This window comes from Varroa destructor, unplaced genomic scaffold (genome assembly GCF_002443255.2).
Source record: "Varroa destructor unplaced genomic scaffold, Vdes_3.0 BEIS01000006.1, whole genome shotgun sequence".
Taxonomy (NCBI): domain Eukaryota; kingdom Metazoa; phylum Arthropoda; class Arachnida; order Mesostigmata; family Varroidae; genus Varroa; species Varroa destructor.
The window spans coordinates 4,995,807-5,016,130 of NW_019211459.1; the positions used below are offsets into that span (position 1 = coordinate 4,995,807).

At 43.6% G+C, this 20,324-nt stretch overlaps 1 protein-coding gene and 1 long non-coding RNA gene across 6 annotated transcripts in view; one reads left to right on the forward strand and one right to left on the reverse strand.

The window, feature by feature from the left end:
- LOC111253407 (uncharacterized) overlaps nt 1-20,324 on the forward strand; it is a 51,473-nt gene that overhangs the window by 10,679 nt on the left and 20,470 nt on the right. Inside the window, exons 1-2 of one of the 4 annotated variants that reach the window (XR_015330182.1) lie at nt 8,854-8,986; nt 16,662-16,769. Coding sequence is in view for 2 of the 4 variants with exons in the window: in XM_086992818.1 (XP_086848944.1) it covers nt 9,381-9,434; nt 16,662-16,769 (162 nt within the window). In the remaining 2 variants the exon portion in view is untranslated. Of the gene's footprint in view, nt 1-8,853; nt 8,987-9,007; nt 9,435-16,661; nt 16,770-20,324 lie in introns of those variants that run through there. The other 3 variants (XM_086992818.1, XM_086992819.1, XR_002674631.2) reach the window with 3 other exon arrangements.
- LOC147754774 (uncharacterized) lies at nt 427-8,756 on the reverse strand. Of its 2 annotated transcripts, XR_015330185.1 has the most exons (4): nt 8,405-8,756; nt 5,602-5,729; nt 1,539-5,386; nt 427-912 (listed from the first exon to the last, which is right to left on the reverse strand). It is a non-coding gene; the product is annotated as an uncharacterized LOC147754774 (long non-coding RNA). The 2 variants fall into 2 exon arrangements; XR_015330184.1 differs by having other exon boundaries at nt 427-5,386.

A 20,324-nucleotide genomic window follows, 5' to 3' on the forward strand; every position in this document is an offset into this window, starting at 1 on the left:
TTGGTTTAATAGACCTGCCGTAATCGATACCAAGTTAGATGGTCCTGATCCCGCTACAACAAGTTACAAATTTCACATAAGTAAGAAAAGCTTTCTTTAATCTCGTCATCAGCAAAAGGGAGAGCAGAGCGAAAGCGTTCCGCCTTTCGTTTCCTGGATTGTTGTCAGCGTCGAGCGTCTATCTATCTTCATGGCTTTTGTGCTTCAGCTATCAAACACAGTTCGCAGTAGCTATCCATCGATGGGTAGCATACTCGAATAAAGAGCCGGAAACCACCACACTTCGGGTCGATTCGACATGCAAAAGTAGTGAATTGTGTAGGCGAGCGTCACTGGCAGCTCTATAGCTGAAGCAAAAGGAAAATAGACTTAAGTCTTGCTTGTATACACCGAATGATCAAGGAAAAATCGCTTTGTATTGCCCTTCGTACACACTTTTTATTTAAAGCGTTTCAATTAGTAGAGATCACCATTGCCGACAGTGACATTTCATCAAACACTTTGATATCTTGTAGTCGAACGATCCCCTACGAAGTCTGTATAGTAAACGGGTTACGAAAGTCAGGTGAATTAAATTGATCCTTCTACAACAGCACACATTATATACTTCCATAAAAATAAATACCTAAATCATATTTGCAGTGCCAACGAATAGTACGTGCACTTGGAAGGCTAAGGTAATAAGGCTAGGGTAGCCGGTTCCCTTAGTGCGTAGAGGACAAGCGATGGCCGGCGGACGTACGGTGTCCTCATGTGTTCCACGGCGCTGTAGTTACGGGTCAGCAGATTTTTTTTTTTCTAAAAATGTTAAGGATGATCTCCTAGTTCGATTCAGGGCATGCTCAGACCTGTTCACACTAAAGGCATGAATGACTTACATTTCTAGCTGCGTCCACCGATACCCAGCTTAATCTGTTGACGAGTTAAATTAAGCAGCGATTAGAAAAAAAATTGTTTGCTTTTAAGCAATACGAGTAAAGAAAAAAATTGCAGATAGTTACCAGTCTGCTTCCTAACGATCAGGCAATGGATTCTGTGCAGAATTTTTGCAATATGAATGCTGCTAATGAAACTGATGATAAGTACACTGTCATGATATCAGAATGTCGGCAGAAAGGGTCGCTCACGTCACTCCCGCTAAGAACCATAAACAAGAGGAAGTTGTATGTATGTATGTATGGTTTAACCTAAGTATTATTATATTGGTTTACTTCTTCTAATCCGGTCAAGTCAATAAAATGTATCTTCAGTTAAAAAAATTGATCAGTACTTTTATCAACACTGAAAAACTAATATACGCTAAGTGTCCGAATTTGCTAGGTATCAAAAATGTCGACACGACCATAGCTACAAAGCAATTTCAATTAAACAATTCATCAGTATTTATACGCGTGTAGTTCTAGGCAATAAAAGTAGAGCCGACTGTTTACGATTTGAAATCGTGTAACGCAACATATAAGCCTTCAAGAAAGTATGGCTTTGTTATGCGAAACGGTTCTTTGGCTGTTGTTGTTATTATTATTATCATTCATACTTACAATATTCTATCGTGTACGATATTCACAAACAGGCGAGCCATCTGAAAAGAAAAGTATAATAAGACTATTTCGCGACACCTTTTCCTAGCCTTCGACCACAACCCGGCAACTGGAGGCAATCCGAAGATGACTAGAGGGCTAACAGAAACAACTACGAAACCCCCTGTTCATAATTGCTCGTATAACTCAACCTGGCTGTCTAAACTATAAATCTACAAATGCATGTAAAATAACCGCACCGAAAATCAGGCTCCCGGACTTTATTATCGTAAGGGATCAGTACCGTTGATGGTGAATGCAGACGCCTATCGGTAGTTAGCCGTATGTCAGATCTATAGCACCTAACAAAAACTATTAATTAATATATATTAATTAACAAAAACAAGACGTGTCTTGTGGACCTGTCTCACTTGACGTCGAAATGATCCGCCGTGCAATCAAATCTATGTTAAGGCAGTAAAATTTTAAATTTTCCCATTTTAAAATTTTAAACCCAAGTTTTAAATCATTTAGATATTCATATGTTTGAAGAGCGTGCTTGTAAACTAATCTTATGTATTATGGAGAAAACAATTACAAAGTTCATGCTATCAGCTGATCGCTAGTGCTACCCCTTTGGGAATCTGAAAACTAAATTTGCGATTTAATAAATAGGTTAAGCAATAAGACCTGTTTACTTTAAATACTGTAGCATCATTTGTTTCCTGCAGGGAAGTAGCTCAATTTCACATGACTCCAAAGTACAATCAGCTGCAACGAGTTAAAACATCTATATAGTGTGAATATGTCGTACGTTTTTGCAAGAACTTCTTTCTCTTCGAGCGGTGCGCCGTACCATAAAGCTTTTTGACAGAGACCCCGATATTTCGCTGCTAGAGACTGAACTCATCAGAACGTAGCAAATAGATTTTTTTAACGAATAGATCTAACCGGAATCATTACCGTTTTTTGCTGGTTCAAATTTGCATTATATCCGGCATCGCACCTAAGCAGTACGATGGTGCAGTTCTAGCGTATTTACCTATTGATCTTACCGACAGTTGATATGGCCTAAGTTCGGGTTCCCGTTATAACCTGGCGGGTAACGTATTTGCCTGCTAATCTTAGAGACATATTGTGGTCTAGGTTCGTTTTGTGGTGGGAGTCAATCGTCTGATGGGACGTCCAAAGACAATACTGGACGTAAAACTCGGAAGACAGAAAGGTTTGGGTGCGTGTGGAGACCCACTTCAAGCCACCAGTAAAATTCAAAATAGAAAAGACGATATGTCAGTACAGGAACCCATCGCTGGCTTTAGACTGCCTCCTTCTATTAAACTTTTATCGCAACATGATTTGGAGACAGCATTTCATTGTTGTCCCAATGCCTATCGTAGAGGGGACCTCGTCAGTTATCAAGTGTGTTAAGTTAATAATAATTATAGAGAAAACGTTGTAAGATATGCGCCCTTTCAGGTTGTTACAACATTTGCCATTAAAATATCGGTCGTAGCAGCCTTAAGCTAGAAAACCAACAGGACCTTCTCCTAGCAAACAATTTCGAAATTATTCTCCGATGGAAGATGCGACTAGATTTTTGTTGTTTTCGACGTAGAGCTCTGATCACGTCGGGTTATCGGTCGTCTACTCATATCATCACATGATCTCGCTCGTTCTTGGAACATTTATAATATTGCAACCTGACTATTTCTCAAGGACTACGACGGCACGTGTGTCTTGGTTCCTTTTCAATAGGTTGTCTTAATTAAAAAGGACGTAACACAAGCATTAAAGAGGAAGACAGGGTACGCCTGAGATATGATAAAATTCAAGTCTACCATTACGGAAAAGTTCGACAGTTTAGAAGAAAAGCACACGTGTAATATATATGAGTAATAAGTGCTTGTAGATGCAGGTGTATCAATACAGTGACTACATCCATAACGTGTTGAAACAATTAGGATTCAGATCAATCGATATGATAGATCAAACGTTATGTAACTTAGCTAGGCAGATGGCCAATTAATATCGTCCAAATGTCTCGTGGACTTTCTCAAGCCATATTCAAAATTGAGCGGGCTCGTTGCAATCCGTTAACGTTCGCTAACGTTTTCCAACACACGTTTTGTTTAATTTCCAACACAGTTCTTATTTTAAAGTCAGCGTTCCGAATATCTATACGGGCCGATAAACAGTTCATTCATACAATATCGCTTTATTTCGGGTAGATTCGTTGCTTGCCGTAATACCTAACAGCAGTTTTACGGACGTAAAACTCAAAGCATTGCATATAAATCATTGTAATTCTGGTGAGCATTTGTCGAATAGCCCCATGTGTCACTTGATCTTGGTTCAAGGAACGAAACAAATAATCCATCTTATAAAGTTTCACAATATTGTACTACTGGTACAGGTAGGTCTTTGTACGCTTCAAAATATTCATTCAGACATCATAATAATAAGGAAGTCGCATAGATTTTTTTCTTATAGAGCATCGAAATTTTTCCGGGTAGAGCTGAAAACTCCTCCGAAGAAATCATGTTTACAGTCAGATGTAATTTGTTCTATTCTTGAAGTCAATTCAAATTTGATTCACAGGATAATGTTGTATTCCAAGCTAACAACAATAACATTTCATATCAGCCACATAATTCCAAAAATTATTTTTGCTTTTTTGTTTAATTTCATTGTGTTAATATTTCCTAGATAGATGTATATCAACTATCGTATGATAATCGTGGTACTCAGTCTAACTTTGTTCTACTCTAATTCACTATAACTTTATGATTAATGTCTGCGAAAAGACCTTTACGACATATGCGATTACTTTTACCAGTCCACCGGTTATATTGCTCAAGCCTCAGGCCAGATCCTATCAGCGTCAAGTAGAAAGGTCTTCGGTCAGTCTCATTATGTGCATTGGTAAAGCCAGGGCTGTCTGGGTCCCTGCCATCAGCCCCGGCTCGCTGCACTTGGGATTAACTCTTGGGGTAAAAACTCGGCTTCGTTCACCGGAGCTCGAAGATAGACCTTCTAGGTTCTCCGGTTTGGTCTCATCTATAGCGTTTTCCTCGATTTGCTGCGACCCCTCTTCGCTCCCCAACTTCGCTTAGGCCCCCCATTACGGGAGGGCCTGAATCCAAATGAGCCGTCGGGGAGCTAAACAACCAATAGTATTTGCTGATTCAGCGATTCCACCCGCCCGCCTGAGCACCCGAAGCAGGGCTCCCCGCAGACAGTCCGGCCGTCCGGGCCCTACGGGCCGCTGTCGCCAACTCAGAGCCAGCCTCCATGAGGCTCCGCCCCGAAAGTTCTCTGTACGCGCGATATGTGCATTTTTCCCTTTCTCCCCCTCTCACCCGCACTCCCTTTCCGCTTTGCGTTTTAGAAGAAGAACGTTTCGCACAGGAATAGCTTCTACTCAGCGGGAACAACGACCATCCCTCTCCCAGCTCTGCGACTCTTGGCCAAACAAGGGGTTACTACCCGTACCCCCCGGATGAGTTGCTAGGACCCGAAACACGAACGTATCGTTGCTTTACGATAGCTTTCCTCCTTTTCTCCTAGGCACACTTCTTCGGTCCTGCGCTAAGTTGCGCTCTTGTGAAGGTAGCTTTAGTGAGGGGGGGGGAGCTGGTGGGCCACCAATTACTCTTGCCCAGGCTGGCTCCCTTACCCGACACTTCGGAGCATCAAATTCCCCGCCATTTTTCGCCCCGCCAGACAACACCAGAACGTAAACTAATAGTCCCCGCTGGCTATGGATACAATCGTGAAGCACGAGGAGTGCATGAGACAGAAGAAGGAAGATGGCTGCCGACCGTAGACTAATGCAACTGCTCCTTCCACTGCTGCCGCCGCCGCCGCCGCTTGTGTTGCGAGATAAGATATTGAACGCTTAATGTTATGTAGTGTCTGTCATCTGACATTATTTCTGTCAAAGACCCAGATGCAGATTAATAAAGAAAAATATAGGTAATTCTGCTCAGTTCGGTCCTATTCTGCAATATATCTAAAAATTGCAAATTCCAAAATATTTTTTGCTTGGCATTTTCTTAATGGATCGAAATACCGAATTAGTTACCTGATTTCACGTACTGTTACGCCGTAAGACGACGATATGATGCTCAGTCCGACAATGACGTGATTTATTATAGAGCTACCGTTGTAGCGTTCCACGCCTTCTCAGGTATATCTATCAGATTAGGTAGGCTAGGCAAACATTCAAATTATCGCTTTCATTAGCTAAAATCAGCCATCAGTTGAAACGTATATGCTTATATATATCCATATAATTCATATATAATAATAATAATAGAGTCGAAAATACCCAGAGCTTTTCTGACTTTTATTCTGACGCTATTTCAGAATCTTTTTATTATTCCCTTTGTATTTGAATGTGCCCTGCAAACAATGCCGACTCTGTCTTTGTGTATTTTTCGAGGCAGTTCAACCCTTGTTTTCATCATCTTGATCGAAGGATCCCATTTTCGTCCCGTTCCTGTTTATAATAAGTATATATATTTTTACGCATATTAGTCCTTTGGCTATTAAGATTTTACTGCAACGCGTATCGGCTCGATTCGAAAGCGGGATGTGTTTTTGTTGCGAGTATGTTTCACACGAATGGAAAGCTTTTAAATCCCGTCGTGTGTCTGTGTGCATTTATCTAATTCTATGTATCATATCAGTGTTTTCAACAGTAACAGTAAATTAGTAATCTACACGTCTAAAAAATATCGTATCCTAAACCACCTAAGAATACATCTTACAGTTCACTATATCGTCACGAGCATATTGAGGCGGGGATACTCCGTGTACCGCCGCTACCACTGCTACTTAATCTGTCAGCAGACAGCGTGTCTCATAATAAACAGTCACAGCTACTGTCGCTGGCGGTCCCATGACCGCTTCAGATGCAGCAGGTTGCCTGGCAAGGCCTATCTGAACGAGCAGCGAATCTTTTATCCCACGTACCTTCTCGCTCACTGACTCTCTCTCTCTCCCAAAAACACACACATCTTGGCGTGTTCTCTGTTAATAAAGACGGGATCAAAAAATGCGACCTTGTCTGTGTGAAAAACGCAAATGTAGACGTAGTGCGCTCAATAGAGTTTGTTTCGAGGGTTTGAACGATTTGTCTTATAGCATTCCGGAGATCAGGAGCCTGCGAACGGTCATTGGTAGTAACAACGGTAACAGTAAACGACAAAGGACAGGGGCCGATTTTCGACAAACGACGAACGACGGCAGGACGACAAGATACTAAGTTTCTCTATATTAACTAGAGCACTGTAGTGCGCGGGCAGGTCTCCCTATTTCTAGGTTTTCTCTCCGATTGGCGCGTTTCTATGGCAGCTATTGTTTGCCAGCGCTAGTAGACCGTTGCTAACGTTTCGTGGACTTCCTTTCGGTTCGTCTGTCGGCATCAATTAGCTTTTGACATGGCCGCCAGCGGCACAGGTAGGCCGATAACCCACGGACGACTGGGCTTGCCACTAACGAATACAGCCTGCACCCGCACCTAGAGAGGTCGGAGAAGGAGAGAACCCGTAGCCGAAGAAGGAAAAAAGGCAGTAACTAAAGGAAATGGAGAGAGCGGTAATCGTCGCTAGTCGCTGGCCTATTGCTGCTGGTCCCTAGGGGCCATTTTGTGGTAACCCTCAATGCTGCACAGAGAGCGGCCGGTCAGTTGGCCGTCTGGGCGCTGTGTCTCAACACAGTGCTGGACAGAAAAATTAACGCGGACACATACACACATCAATATGAACACGGTTTTTGACAGGTACGCATCAGCTCAAAATAAAATATATTTGCCCACCAATGCATCAAACTCTGTGTAGTAGGTTATCGTCAAGCTACACGCGGGTGATCCCGGTAGCCGTTGTTGCAATCACAAGAACTTCCGTCACTGCTGTTGTTGCTGCACGGCAGGCAGTAACGCGATATGGTTACCCGCCCTGTCTGGGAATACACGAGAAAAAGATATCGGCAGGTAAAAGAAGATCAGGCTTATATGTACGGACTCTCGGCGAAAACTTTTCCGGAAAACAGAGTTCATCTTACTGAGCCGTTGTCATTCTGGAGAGTTGCCTTGGGCTATGCAATAAGAACGACGCCGACAGCACCCCCGCCACGGCGATGGTGGCGCCAGCTGTCTCGAAAAACTGGTACTACCTCCTTTTCTAATTGAGAATACAGAAAAGGAGGAAGGCAGCAAAGACGGGTTAGACAAAAAAAGAAAGAATAATTATGTTCAGAAAACGTGCGAACGCGCAAGCGGTGTGGTCGTTCCTGATGCGTAAGGCCCACAAAATCATTTTGGTGAATCCTCCATTTTGGTGAGAAAGGGAACCATCGAAGCAGCGCTCCAATAGAAGCGGCTATTTCGCACGATTTAGAACCTAGAATCCAATTAGGCTTGATTCTTTCGCGTCGAGTAAATGGGGGTCAATCGTAATTCTGCTGCTGCAGATGTGAGCGATCCTCTTGGGCGATTTCGACTTTTCGCGCTCGCCTGCTACATTTACGTGTGATTATTAGGACGCTAGCAGTAGCAAACCGTTTTTATGAAGATATCAGAATGACAAAACATTTCGATGTTTATGCTGCACAGTTGGACAATGAAAGCTCGTCTACATAAAATGCATTGCACAATGTTGTAGCTCTGGGATATACTTTATCTTTACGTAGCGAAGTTATACCTTGGAAGTTATATTGCAACAGAACGGAAAATGCGTGAAAGAATGCGTTAGAAATTCGAGTAGATGCATAGTTACTATAATTTGTTTCGTTAAAAGATTTTCTCGTTTACAGACGATATAATTAGTCGGCAATATTGACTTTACTCAGTTATTGGCTCAGGCCTTGATTTGTGGAAACATTACCGAGGCCACAATTGCACATGACTGACGTATTCGGATCTCGAATGAATCAGGAATTTCCAACTCAAGCTGTCGCAAAACGAAGTTACTTTTTATAATCTGGTACAATATTGTATACACGGAATTCCCGTTGTTGCCATGTTATTCACTCGAATGCTTGGCTGCCTAAAACGTTACTAGGCCAAGCAAATGTAGAAGCGCGCAATAGCAGAACTATTTCCTTCTTCAGGCACAATACACACACAAATAACAAGAAAGACTTAAGGCAGACACTAGAAGCTGGAGCGAAATCGGCATGCAAATACACAGATGCGAGCCCTGCTGCAGACTACTCTTTACTGCTTGTTTGCCGCCGCGTCGCTCGCCTTCAACAAAGCGATTACAGGTGAGCGCAAATACTCGGTCTTTCTTGTTGAGCCCTCAAGTCACAATCTACTGGAAACGCTAACTGTGCCGATTGTGTTGTCGGTCCCGCTAGAATTACTGCAGGCCCGCTCATCTCGTTGTTACGCCTGCGGCAGCTGTTCTGCACCCTGGCGTGAACACAGTGCTGGACTCCCTGCCATTGAAACAGCTGGCTGATAGGTAAATGGTCACGTCGGCCTATATACATGTGCTGCTAGTTGTTATAATCACCTAGTTTTTTTGATATCGAGTGAGCAATGTCTTCGGTTGAAATCTCTTCTTCTCCCATGCCTGATGCTTCTGCTACGACCTATCGCTACGAACTATCTACCTATTGCTAGATCGTTGTAGGTTTTTCTGAGCGTCGCTCTCGGCTTTTAGCGGGTGATCATTCTCTAGCTCCCGGCACACGGATACACCACAAGTGCTACTGTTACTACAACAACTGAGAGTGAGTTGTCAGTAGTGAAGTGATCTTCGGCACTTTGGGCCGCGGCCCTTGCCGTCGCTCAAAACCAGGAACAGGCATTGACACAGCAAGCATCAACGGCGACCGGAAAATAGGGAAAAGGCAATGCGACGGCGGTCACGACGACGACAGCAAATGGAAAACGAGCGAAGAAGGCAGGTAGGGGAAATGCGCTCGCGCGAGCGGAGAGATGAGGGTCGTTCGACGAAATTTGCTTACAGTTTGTAGTCGACCAGGTAAGTCCGACAATCAACCGACTGTTGGCGACGACCGGTTCATTGTCGGACTTACCCGAATGACTAATGTTCCCTCTTATATAGCGTGCATTTTTTTGTCTGCACGCTCAAAGCATAACGCTACTCCTGTAATGACTGAATAATCTATGCAACGAATATATGCCTGGTACAGACAAGACAGAAGAAACGTAGATTGATCATCATGAACATAGAGAGTAATGATGAGTTAGCTTTCGTACGATTTGGAAAACCGTAGTATTATTTCGGGCGTGAAATTTTCAAGTTTAAAGTAGCATATATATAGAATAAATATACCGCCCAGTTTGTAACAAGTTCGCGTTAATCGATCTTCCGGAAAGGCAGTTTTGCCAACACACGTAGTCGTGCAAGCCAGACGAAACACCGTACTTTATCATACAGCGCACACTAAATTAGAATTATGTACCCTTTTTTTTACTCTAACCTTTTAGTGTTAGATAGAGCCGGTCCAGAACTGCAGACCATAGTCGGACGATGTCGTCTGAACATTAAGTGCTATAATAATATTATGTCTATCATCCGTCTCACATACGGATGCCAAGTAGGCTAGAATCTCCCTTACCGCGAATGCAACCGTTGATTGTGACGAAGTGTTACTGAGTATTTCCTTGTTATCCGTCAAAGCAGGCAATCTGCGTTGAGCAGTTGTTATTCTATTTCCGTTTAAATAACAGTATCAAATGCGAACCAACGTGAGCTTACCAAAATCTCCCCATTAAACGAACCTTGTTGAAATCGATAAGCGAAAGAGGAGGTGCTGCGTCGTAAGGTCAGACTAGATATAATGGGCTGGATCGATGTTCGTCTTTTTGTCTCAGGATCGGATCTTCGCGTAACTTGACGTGCTATTGAAGAGACGATGGCCGATCTGATTGTGGCGCTGAACTTCAGCGAACAGCCTAACGACACAACACTAGCGTTCGAATAGCGAAGGTCATAACTAATTTCATCGGGTTCTATTCTATTCTAGCCATATCCCTGTAATGTAGCGAGATAATCTCTCAAAAGGATAAACTGCGGATTGGGCTGAATTGTAGCCCTGTTACAAATAATGATTTGTAGTAACAAGTTTCTATTTGAATATTTGCGCGTCTATAATGGAACGTATATATATATATATATATTGGCTAATCTGATAAACGTATCGACGTGTTTAGGATTCGCTTTAATTGAACCATTTAGCGGACAGTGTTCTTTGAGGGCCGTTTCAGATGAATGTCTCTATAACGAATTTCGACTCACGTCCATGAGTAAAGGCCCAGCTCCACGGGGTTGTCACACTATTATTAGTCTATTATTATGACATGCATGTTTCTCACGATGTTTCGTTGAGTGCCTGTGACAATGACTTCGCAAGTCAACGACCTCAACTACAGTAATTATTAAAACTATAGAGCCTGATGAATATGCAAGCCGAAGGTGGGTTAGTTAACTTTCTTATGAGTCAACTCACAATGCTTCCAGGATTATGGTCTCTGGCATTATTCATGTGGGGCATCACATATGGGAGTTCGAGCAAGTTCCAGACCAGCTTGTGGAAGTTCGCTTGAGCATGATCAAGCTATTCCAACTTCCTCAGCTCAAATAGATAAATTTTTTTCCAAGATTCTTGTCGAGGCATCCGTCGGCTGTTTCGGAATTCAGGTGGATATCTTCGACAATAATAAATCAAGTTAGCACTAGAGCGAACCATATAAGGGCACTGCAAAAAGAAATTAGACACTGCCACCCATCGCTTTCCGCCCACGCATGGCATGTCGATTGTCCATCCAACAACACGGAACGATTGTATCGCTTGATGATCAGATTAAGAACGAATTTTATTATTGCTCTCTGACGCTCGCTGGTTTTGTCATCAACTTGGCCGGTTAGCCAATGCCGTTAAATGACATCGGTAGACGTGGCTGCTGCGTTGTATGTTATGTCCTGCCATTGGCCTGATATCGGCCGCAGCCTAGCACTGCGATAGCAATATGTCGTGGTGGCTGGCTTCCACAAAGGGGTGTTATGAACTATTACGTTGATCGTCGTAGAACGATGACTTAACTTCATGGTGAGTATCCCAAGGCGGGGCCGAATTAGTCTCTATCTATTTGTATATTCTACTCCTGTCGTGTCCTCAATAGGTTTTCTGCCGCTTAGATCAGATTTTGCTGTTCTTGTTCAGATCGAAATGAGATGAGCCCGATTTTCTTTGATATCCCGAGTCTAGGCCACCTTTTCCCATGTTTTCTCCTGTATTTCGCCTAGTCTCCTTCCTTCGCTGCCTGCCGTTCAAGGTTTTTTGCCTGCCCTCTAGATTGCCGCTACAGGGCTTCATTTCTAGTTGTATGTCCCAGCTGCCGTAAGTGTCCTTTCCGTCACCATCCTCTTTGCGCAGCCGTTTAGTCTGCCGATCGTCACTGATCGGGTATGGATGGACTGAGTGTGATCTCTGTCACTAGTGACGAACTGACCGAATCTGTCCGGTAGGTTTTATTGCCGCGTTGACATTCGTAGCAGCAGTGGCAGTAGCAATGGCAACGCGGCAAGCGTCTGCAGGCTAAGAGTGACTGCCTTGACGGTAGTCACCTCTCGTTCTTGCAGGAGGCTTCGGCTTGTCTTGGCCGATAAGGCGGCCTCAGTGAACGTCGCGTGACATATTCGCAAACATTCCGACAGTTAACGAGCACAGACAGGACGAACACGAGAATCAGCCCTGGAAGGCATAGGACTAAAGGGAGGGAGATGACGGGGTCGGCAGGCGCTTGCTTGCTTACATGAGCGGCCTACACTGCTGCTGCTGCTGCAGCAGCTGCAGCTGTCGATGTACTAACATTGCTTACTTAGCTGCTGATAGTCGCTAGGGCTTACCCATGTCCGCCTGGTGTCCGTGCGAGAGACATTACGAAAGGAGATCAGGCCCGATCAGGCCTGATCAGACCTGATCGAAACCCAGCCGCTGGGCCACGGTGCGTCGACCGCCGAGAGCGACTAAACCATCGAATTCAATAGGTCGGCCGCCAGACGGCGCATTAGTCAAATCTGGCCACAGCAGAAGACAGCGCCAAGAAGAAAAAGCGCCACATCGCTGTCTGCTTCGTTGTTGTTGCCATTTGTTTTAATCGTCGTCGTCGTCGTTGCTGTGTCCACTGTTTACGACTGATTCGCTGCTTTAACACACCGCCTTCGTACCGTTGGCGGCTCCCTGACATCGCAAAAACATCGGCTTCTTGTCTTCATCCCCGCCATCGTCGTCATATGAACTCTTTGTTTTATCGTCATGCGCCTAATAGCAGTACTAAAGGTAGCAGTAGAGATTGAGGCATCATCATCATAATGGTATCATCATTGCAGCTGCCCGAACGACTAATAACAGCAGCAGCGCCGCCATTGCCGCTCGAAAGGCGCAACAGAAATCAGTGATAGGCGAAGAAGAAACTACGATTATTACTGTTGCTGCAACTAATTGCATAGGGGTAATTCTTTATTGGAAAGACGAAGAGTTGTGAACGCGCGTCGTGGCCACTGCTCTTCCTGTAAGGCCGGCAGCAGCGGCGGCGGCAACTGAAGGGAGAACTCGAATTTTTTGAGGGCTGATTGCAAAAGACGAGAGACCTCAGCCAACTAATAAAGGAGATAGGATGGGAAGAAACGCTGCTATCAGACAGAAAAAAACCTGTTAGCTGTAAACTTGCATTCCGCGGCTCATCCGCAGGGACCGGACATTGACTGTCGAAGTGATTTCAAGCGATCAGTTTGAGACAGAAACATAAAATGAAAAGGATAAAACGAATGAGTGAAAGACAACATAGAACGCAAATGAATCGTCTGCGAATATTAATCAAATAGAAAAAACGTAGAATGATTATTGTGTGAATGAAAGATAAACAGAGGCATCAACTCTGGCTGTTTTTCCTTACACATCGTTTTATGCTTTATGCCTCTTGAAAAAATTGCCACGGCATAGAATCTCGCAGAAGAAACAGGTTTGACATGTACCTATATGTCTACGAGGCATCGAGTGCGCGTATCATATAGGATTATGCATCGTAGATTCATTATTAATGAAGTATTGCATATATTTGCCGAATGTGGAGCGGTCACGTACTGTCGGGATGATACCTATTGTGTGGCCGTATCGGTTCTGCTTAGAAAATATTAAGGGACACTGTTTTGAGGTTCGTCAGCGACAGGGTTCGCTAAATCCTACACGATTTGTGTAATCAAGAAAGCTGTTATTGGGGCATTAAGCGCGTTTTGCGGTGCACCGCAAGCACACTCGATACTGCACAGTCTTTAATGGATCAATTGCTAGTGCACTGGATGTTTCGACGTAAGTAGAGTTTCCAAAAGATCAAGAAGCTATTATGGAAGCTACGAAAAAAAATCTTCTAAAATATTCTACAAACTAACAGCAGTTTGATAAGAGATTGCCAAGTCATTTTCCGGTTTACCGGTGTGTGTATTGATGATTCCGGCAATCATCGCTCGACAGCGGCAGTACAGGCGATCGAAAGGGCACCGCCCGCTATCAGCCAGAGGCTAGTTAGCGGCTACAGTGTATCGATCTCGATTCAGTTGCAATCTATTGGTTCGATTCCATTGGGACTTAACTAACACAAGTAAGTGGTAACAAGCGGTGGTCGAACGCCCAGGGCAACGCTAAGGATCTAAGCTGCTTCTCGAGGTCAAGCAAGGTAAAAGAACAGTGCCAAAGTTATCTGTCTCCAGGACTGGAGCAAAAATCTTCCGCATGTCCCATGATTAGACTAGCTTTCTGGGCCGCGTTTTGCTCACCAAGGTCAGTCTTAACTAGTCGGAGACTACACTCAACAGGTCGATTCGATATCGGCCTTTCCACGTTAGTGATACGGATGATCTACCATATCTTTTCGTGTGGATCTGTAGAGATTTGAAATGTCGTCAGGTTGAATGGTGCCTATTAGTTCGACTGTAAGCTGACAGACATAAGCCAAGTCGTAGGCCAAAAATAACATACAATCTTTGCTACCATCCAATTTGCTGAGAGGACCTAGGATTGACGCCTAACAGGAGATAAGAGAGGATTATCGCAGACCACTAAATGGAAATAGAGAGCTCTCGATTTTTGGGAACCAGGTGCAGATACATACGCGTCAATTATTAAATTAAACACGGATCATACAATTGGGATTCGTCATCTCTGTCTTTTATTTTTAAACCAAGGAAGTAACTTGGGCCAATAAGTATTGAATGATATCGCAAACCGAGTTCATATGTGGAAAGTTCACTACAAAAAGGGATCTGGTCGACCTAGACGCTCCGCTTAATCTGGTTCTATTTTATAGAATAACAGATAACGATGGTAAATTTTGTTGACAAATAAACGTTAAGGATAAGTTTGCACCTGTAAATTATTATTTCTAATAAATATTAGAGGTTTTACAAATACTCACAGTTCTCGAAAAGTGGTAAAGACCGTAAATCCGATTATAACTATAGGAATATTAATAAATCTTGGCAAATGTATTTCCATCACAGTCACCCGCCAGCCAGACTAATTAGTAGAAAGCTCTGCACTAAAAAAAGAAACAATTATTTGACTCATCTGTGTGTGTGTTTGCGCATATTCTAATTCTAACTTAATAACAAAATTTTTTAAGAGGCTGGTACCGGCCACAAATGGCACTCAGTGAGAAATGCTTTGACCAATGACGTGATTAAACTGTAAATGTCATAATAATATGATAAGCTAAATTAAATTGGAAATAGGTTCGTTCTAAACGCAGTATCTAGTTCGATATGTAGATTGATAAGGAACATTGTACTTGACAAACGTCAAGCTAAAATTAAAGCGGCTCATTGCGTGACGCTAGCGTCCAAAGCACACTCGTACACCGTCAAGATGGTAATTCGTCACACTTCTGTCAAAGTTCTACTTCTAATTGGAAATTCACTGCAAAAAGAAGCATTAATGATGGGCACTACGGTGCGCTCCTGCGCTGAAACAAAGGTTCAAACGATTCAAAAAAAAAAATCCTAATCTGTACCTGTATATGTTATCTGCACAAAGTTTTCTGCCTGCACAAAAGGGATACAGCTCACCAGATCGGTTCGTCGTATCGAAAGCAGCGGCGCGGATCGGTCCATATACGGGTTGCAGGCTTTCCTTCGCTATACTGTGGCCTGACACTCGTTGGTTGAAAATTCCAATAATATTCCACCGGTCTCGTAGGAACGATATAATAAAAGCCTCATATACAATTATCTATTATATTAGAGTAAGGAGAGTCTGGCGCTGGATCTTCGATGATTTTTTGCGTGTAAGCCTGATTTGACGAGAAATCACTGAAAGTAAATAATGTTAGAAAATTCCTATAGATTATAAAATGAAATAGCCAATTATCCCGACAATACTTGAGATTTTATTAAATAGCCAAATATAAGCTGAAACTGTACGATTTTTTGCGCTGAACACAGCCGGCACAAAACTAGATTTTCGCAAAAAAAAAACGAATCGTTTGTTCTGAACGTATGAATGCAGCATTTTTTCTAGACACGACTTGAAAATTTAGGAAGATATTTTCACATTGATTATTTGGGTGATTTCTATGCGTCATTGGAAGTTAAGGTTGGTCCCTGAGATGACGTACTGCCTGCCATCTACTAGCGAGGTAACTTATAGTAGAGGGAGTGCACAGTATTTGAAAAGGTGCGTGGGGCTTAAAAATCTGTTTCATGTGAAGCAGCCTTTATTTCACGAAAGGCTAAACTATAGAAATAATGAACACAGCGTTTGATAGCGCTTAGTACATGCGCGTACGCCATGCGGAATATGTGTGAGAATGAGATCAATAAGTATTTAAGTCTACCTGCTAAAATTGCGATATAACTTATCCGTATTTCATAAGTAGAAGATTCTTTACGAACACCATTTTAAATATCTAATAGTAATAGACGTATGTTTTTCTCCCACAAACGCTTCCTGTTAGAAAACTTAAAATTTAACTTATCTAAAAGTACTCTTAGCTAAGACGTTAAATGTTTGTGTTGATTGCTTCAACTCGGGCTAATGCGGCGACCGGATTGCGTCTCTTCTAGTTTGTCGTATTCAGAGCAGCACTTAAATATACAATCAACTTTATTACAGGAAAAAGAGGAGACGCCGCAACGCATCGCGTATATACAATATCTCTGTATTAAAGAGCCATTAGGGCCAGGCGGTCTGCACAACAAATCCCAGACATGCGCTGACAATGTAAGTCAATGAAGCTTTAATTGTCTTCATGTTCTACTAATGATAAATTACGGTGGATAGTCGAAACGTGATAAACCATATGAGTTGTATTGAAATTAGTTTCTAAAACCAATAGTCAGTTTAAATTATATGTACAGATAAAGTGGAGAAGGTATCCATAGGTCGTGAATCGAATTAAAAAGAAGGTATGTACTTGTACTCGAATTATATACACATAAAAACTTTGTGTAGTATATTTAACAAGCCGTTAAAGCAGCACCAAGCAATTATATTCAGACCGTAACAAATAACAGCAAACGTGACGCTATCGACGTAAAATTCAGGTAAAGGTTTTAAGTTCGCGCGTGATCTTGTCTTCCCTCATACTGACTGACTGCTTCGGGAGCGTAGAGTGATTTTCGCCTAATGTACCATCATTCTGCCACCTATCTAAATACGTACTGAGTCGTTCTTTAGATTTTTCATCGCTCTCTAGCTAGTCACGTAACAACTAATCCGACGGTACCATTCTCTCACCAGAATATTAATAATGGCTCCAACTAATTCTGAATTGATTGTACTTAGGAAACGATTGTTGAACCCTGAAGCTACGCCAGCGTCAGAATGAATGGATGCTGCATTTAAAATTAAGTTACCTCTAGACAAGACCGTGCTTCATTGAAATTAGCATTCTCGAAATTGCCGGTCAAAGCCAGCTTCCCCCTTCATGTTTTGACGGCGTCCGCGACTGTCCCCCGATGCGATGTGAGCGCCTTTTAGAAAATATTTTGCAAGCAAGTGGAGTTACCTCCGCAACGTAGTAACTCTATCATGTGTTCGTCATCCGCTGTCAACCGGCCTGCCACGACTGGACTCATGAGCACATCCGCATAAACGCTGCAGCGAATCCAAACGTGTTAGGCCTGGGTGGGTCTTGTGGGCGCCACTTCTCTCTCCAGTGGCCCTTCAGTTGACAGCGGTTCGTTGATTTATCTTAATCCATCATGATGCGGCCAGTCCTTCGGTGCTTCGTGTGAAAATTGCTCCGTTTAAAGCGGTTGTTGCCTGTTGGAAACACCTAAGCAAAGCCGCTGACATCGTACAAGCCCATATCTCACACTGCCTCGTGTACTGCAAACCGCAATGGGATCGGGCAGCTAGCCACCTCTGGTGCACCGTGCGTCTAAGCATAATGAGAAGTTACAACTTGCACGCTCTCAACTTGCCCATACAACTTTAAGGTGGACTAGGTTGATTAAGGCGCAATAGTTTGCACTGGAACACTTTTAGCTGTGTAGTTAGACCGTAAAGTGTGATATATCTCGTTTGTTGAGCCTGCACTAAGGCTGTGGTCGTTTGAGGGACAGAAGAACTCGCTCTTCGTGGAATAGCTAGGCGTTCGAGTAGATGAAGATAGGAAAATGTTTACTAGTAATATTCCTTTGATCGTGATTCGCAATACCATGGGTCAATTTGATATACGTAAAGCAGGAGCCGTCTAGGAAACCCGAGGGTGAATGCATCGAGCGTTCAAAGCAGTGTCGGCTAGGTGACATCCTATATTTAAGCGTCATGATAAGGTCCAACAGGTTGACGTTTTAGGTTTCTTCGGCGGACACTGGGCCGGCATCAGGGATACGTTTGAAATGTCAGCTGGGTACAGGTGCGCAGTTATGTAACAGCAGTGCTTTGAGTGGAATAATAATCTCCCATAGACGACCATGCGTATATTCCGTTTGCCAGTATCTGTATGCTCATACACATCACACTGGGTATTGAGTTTAGAATATAATAACATATAACTTTAATACAGATCTGATTCTGTCGACGATTTGACTACGTTTGTTACCTACAGCGCACATCTAATTGGTTGACAATACGTTTTTCAAACATAATATAATCTGCAAACGAAGAGCATATTTAAGAAGAGCTAGCTGTTGCCGTTCTAGAATAATCGATTCAATGGTGGCGCATCAGTGACCTCTTGCAAATATACGGAAAGACTACTATGTAAATATCGCTAGACTAGCTATACACTGAGTAACTTTAAGAGCCCTGCTTGCTAGTAATCAACTTTAAGCAACCATTCGTTGAATACCCGTCGACGCACCCGAAGGCAAAGCGATTCTATTTATTTACTTATTTATTAATGTGTAGTAGAAAATGGGCCTGTCTTCGTAGTCGTTTCTGCGCAATACCAGCCACCAAGTCGTATTTACTGTAATCTCAATAACGACAGAACAGTTTGCCTGCTTCGACATTGGACAAATAGTGCCGAATGTCAGTGATCAGCTTAACTAGAAAGAAAAAAAAAGCTATATAGTCGCTAGGATCATCGGCAAGCCTTCTAGCACGATATGCTGCCGCAGTCGTTACCGCACCGAATCCACTCCTTTCGCTCTTCTCGATCTTGGCACGCTGTCTCCCGTTGATTTTCTCCGCGCTTCGTGTTCATCACGCCCGGTCACAGATACGCCGCGCATCCAGTTGGTATTCGCTAGTCAAATATTGGCGCTAAACTACCGCCCACCATCACCGAAATCGTTCAAGCACCCCGCTCAGCGCCACGTAGCTCCGCTGCTTTCATAGTGATACAAAGTATGAGATGCACCACCGAAAGCAAATAGTCTAGCTTCGAGAAAGAGAAAGCAGAAATAATTGAAGAAAAAAGCGCGACGTCGCCACTGGCAACGGAAACCCGCTCATCCAGCGGTAGCACGTCAAGCCAGACAAAGTGGCCGAGCGTCGTTCGGCCGAGCCGAGTGCGAACAACGCGGGCTGTACATAGACGACGACCTTTGAGGCCGTAAGTCTAACGCCTTTCCCGGCAACAGAAGGCTGAGGCAGTGCCAAATCGACAACGACAACGACGACAGCAACGTTGTAACCAGCCACTTCGTGTTGCCCACTTGGGAGCCGCCACCGCCGCCCCGTCGTCTGCGCAGTTAGTTCATCGACTGGCTCAGCTGCCGGTGCTGCACTGATTGTAGGCGCTTTGCCAGCGAAAGCGGTAGCAGAAGCACCCGTCATCATCATCATCATCATCCGCCGCGTTGAGAGAGAGAGAGAGAGAGAGAGATGAGCTAATGCTACCCAGCGGCTCATGATCGCCGCCCGCTCTTATTCAAACATCTCAACAGCGCTATACAACGCTGTGTTCTAATCGTTGCAGTAGCGATTGGCGTTAAGTGAACGCGCCGTGAGCTCGCCGAGTTGACTTAGACATAACGCGTCGACTTCTACCCTCGCTAGCCCAGCTTCTAATGCTGTTACCGCTATTACTTCTTACTGGTGCGATTAATCTCTCTTCCATTTTCACCTTTTGAGTTAAACTAAATTGACTACGAAGCGCTCCTTTGCTCAACAGATCACACCCACAAACCCGCCGCCAACAGCAAAAGTAACTGGTCGTGGCCAGGGCAAACAGCTGCAACAGAGCACCATTCGTTAGGTGAATACAAAGATAGATAAACGGACGGACTGAGAACAGAATCATGGCTGCGGCCCGTCGACGAATACTCATACAAAATAACTAACCGACCAGTAAGCGAGACGCGGACCAGATTTATCCGTCCC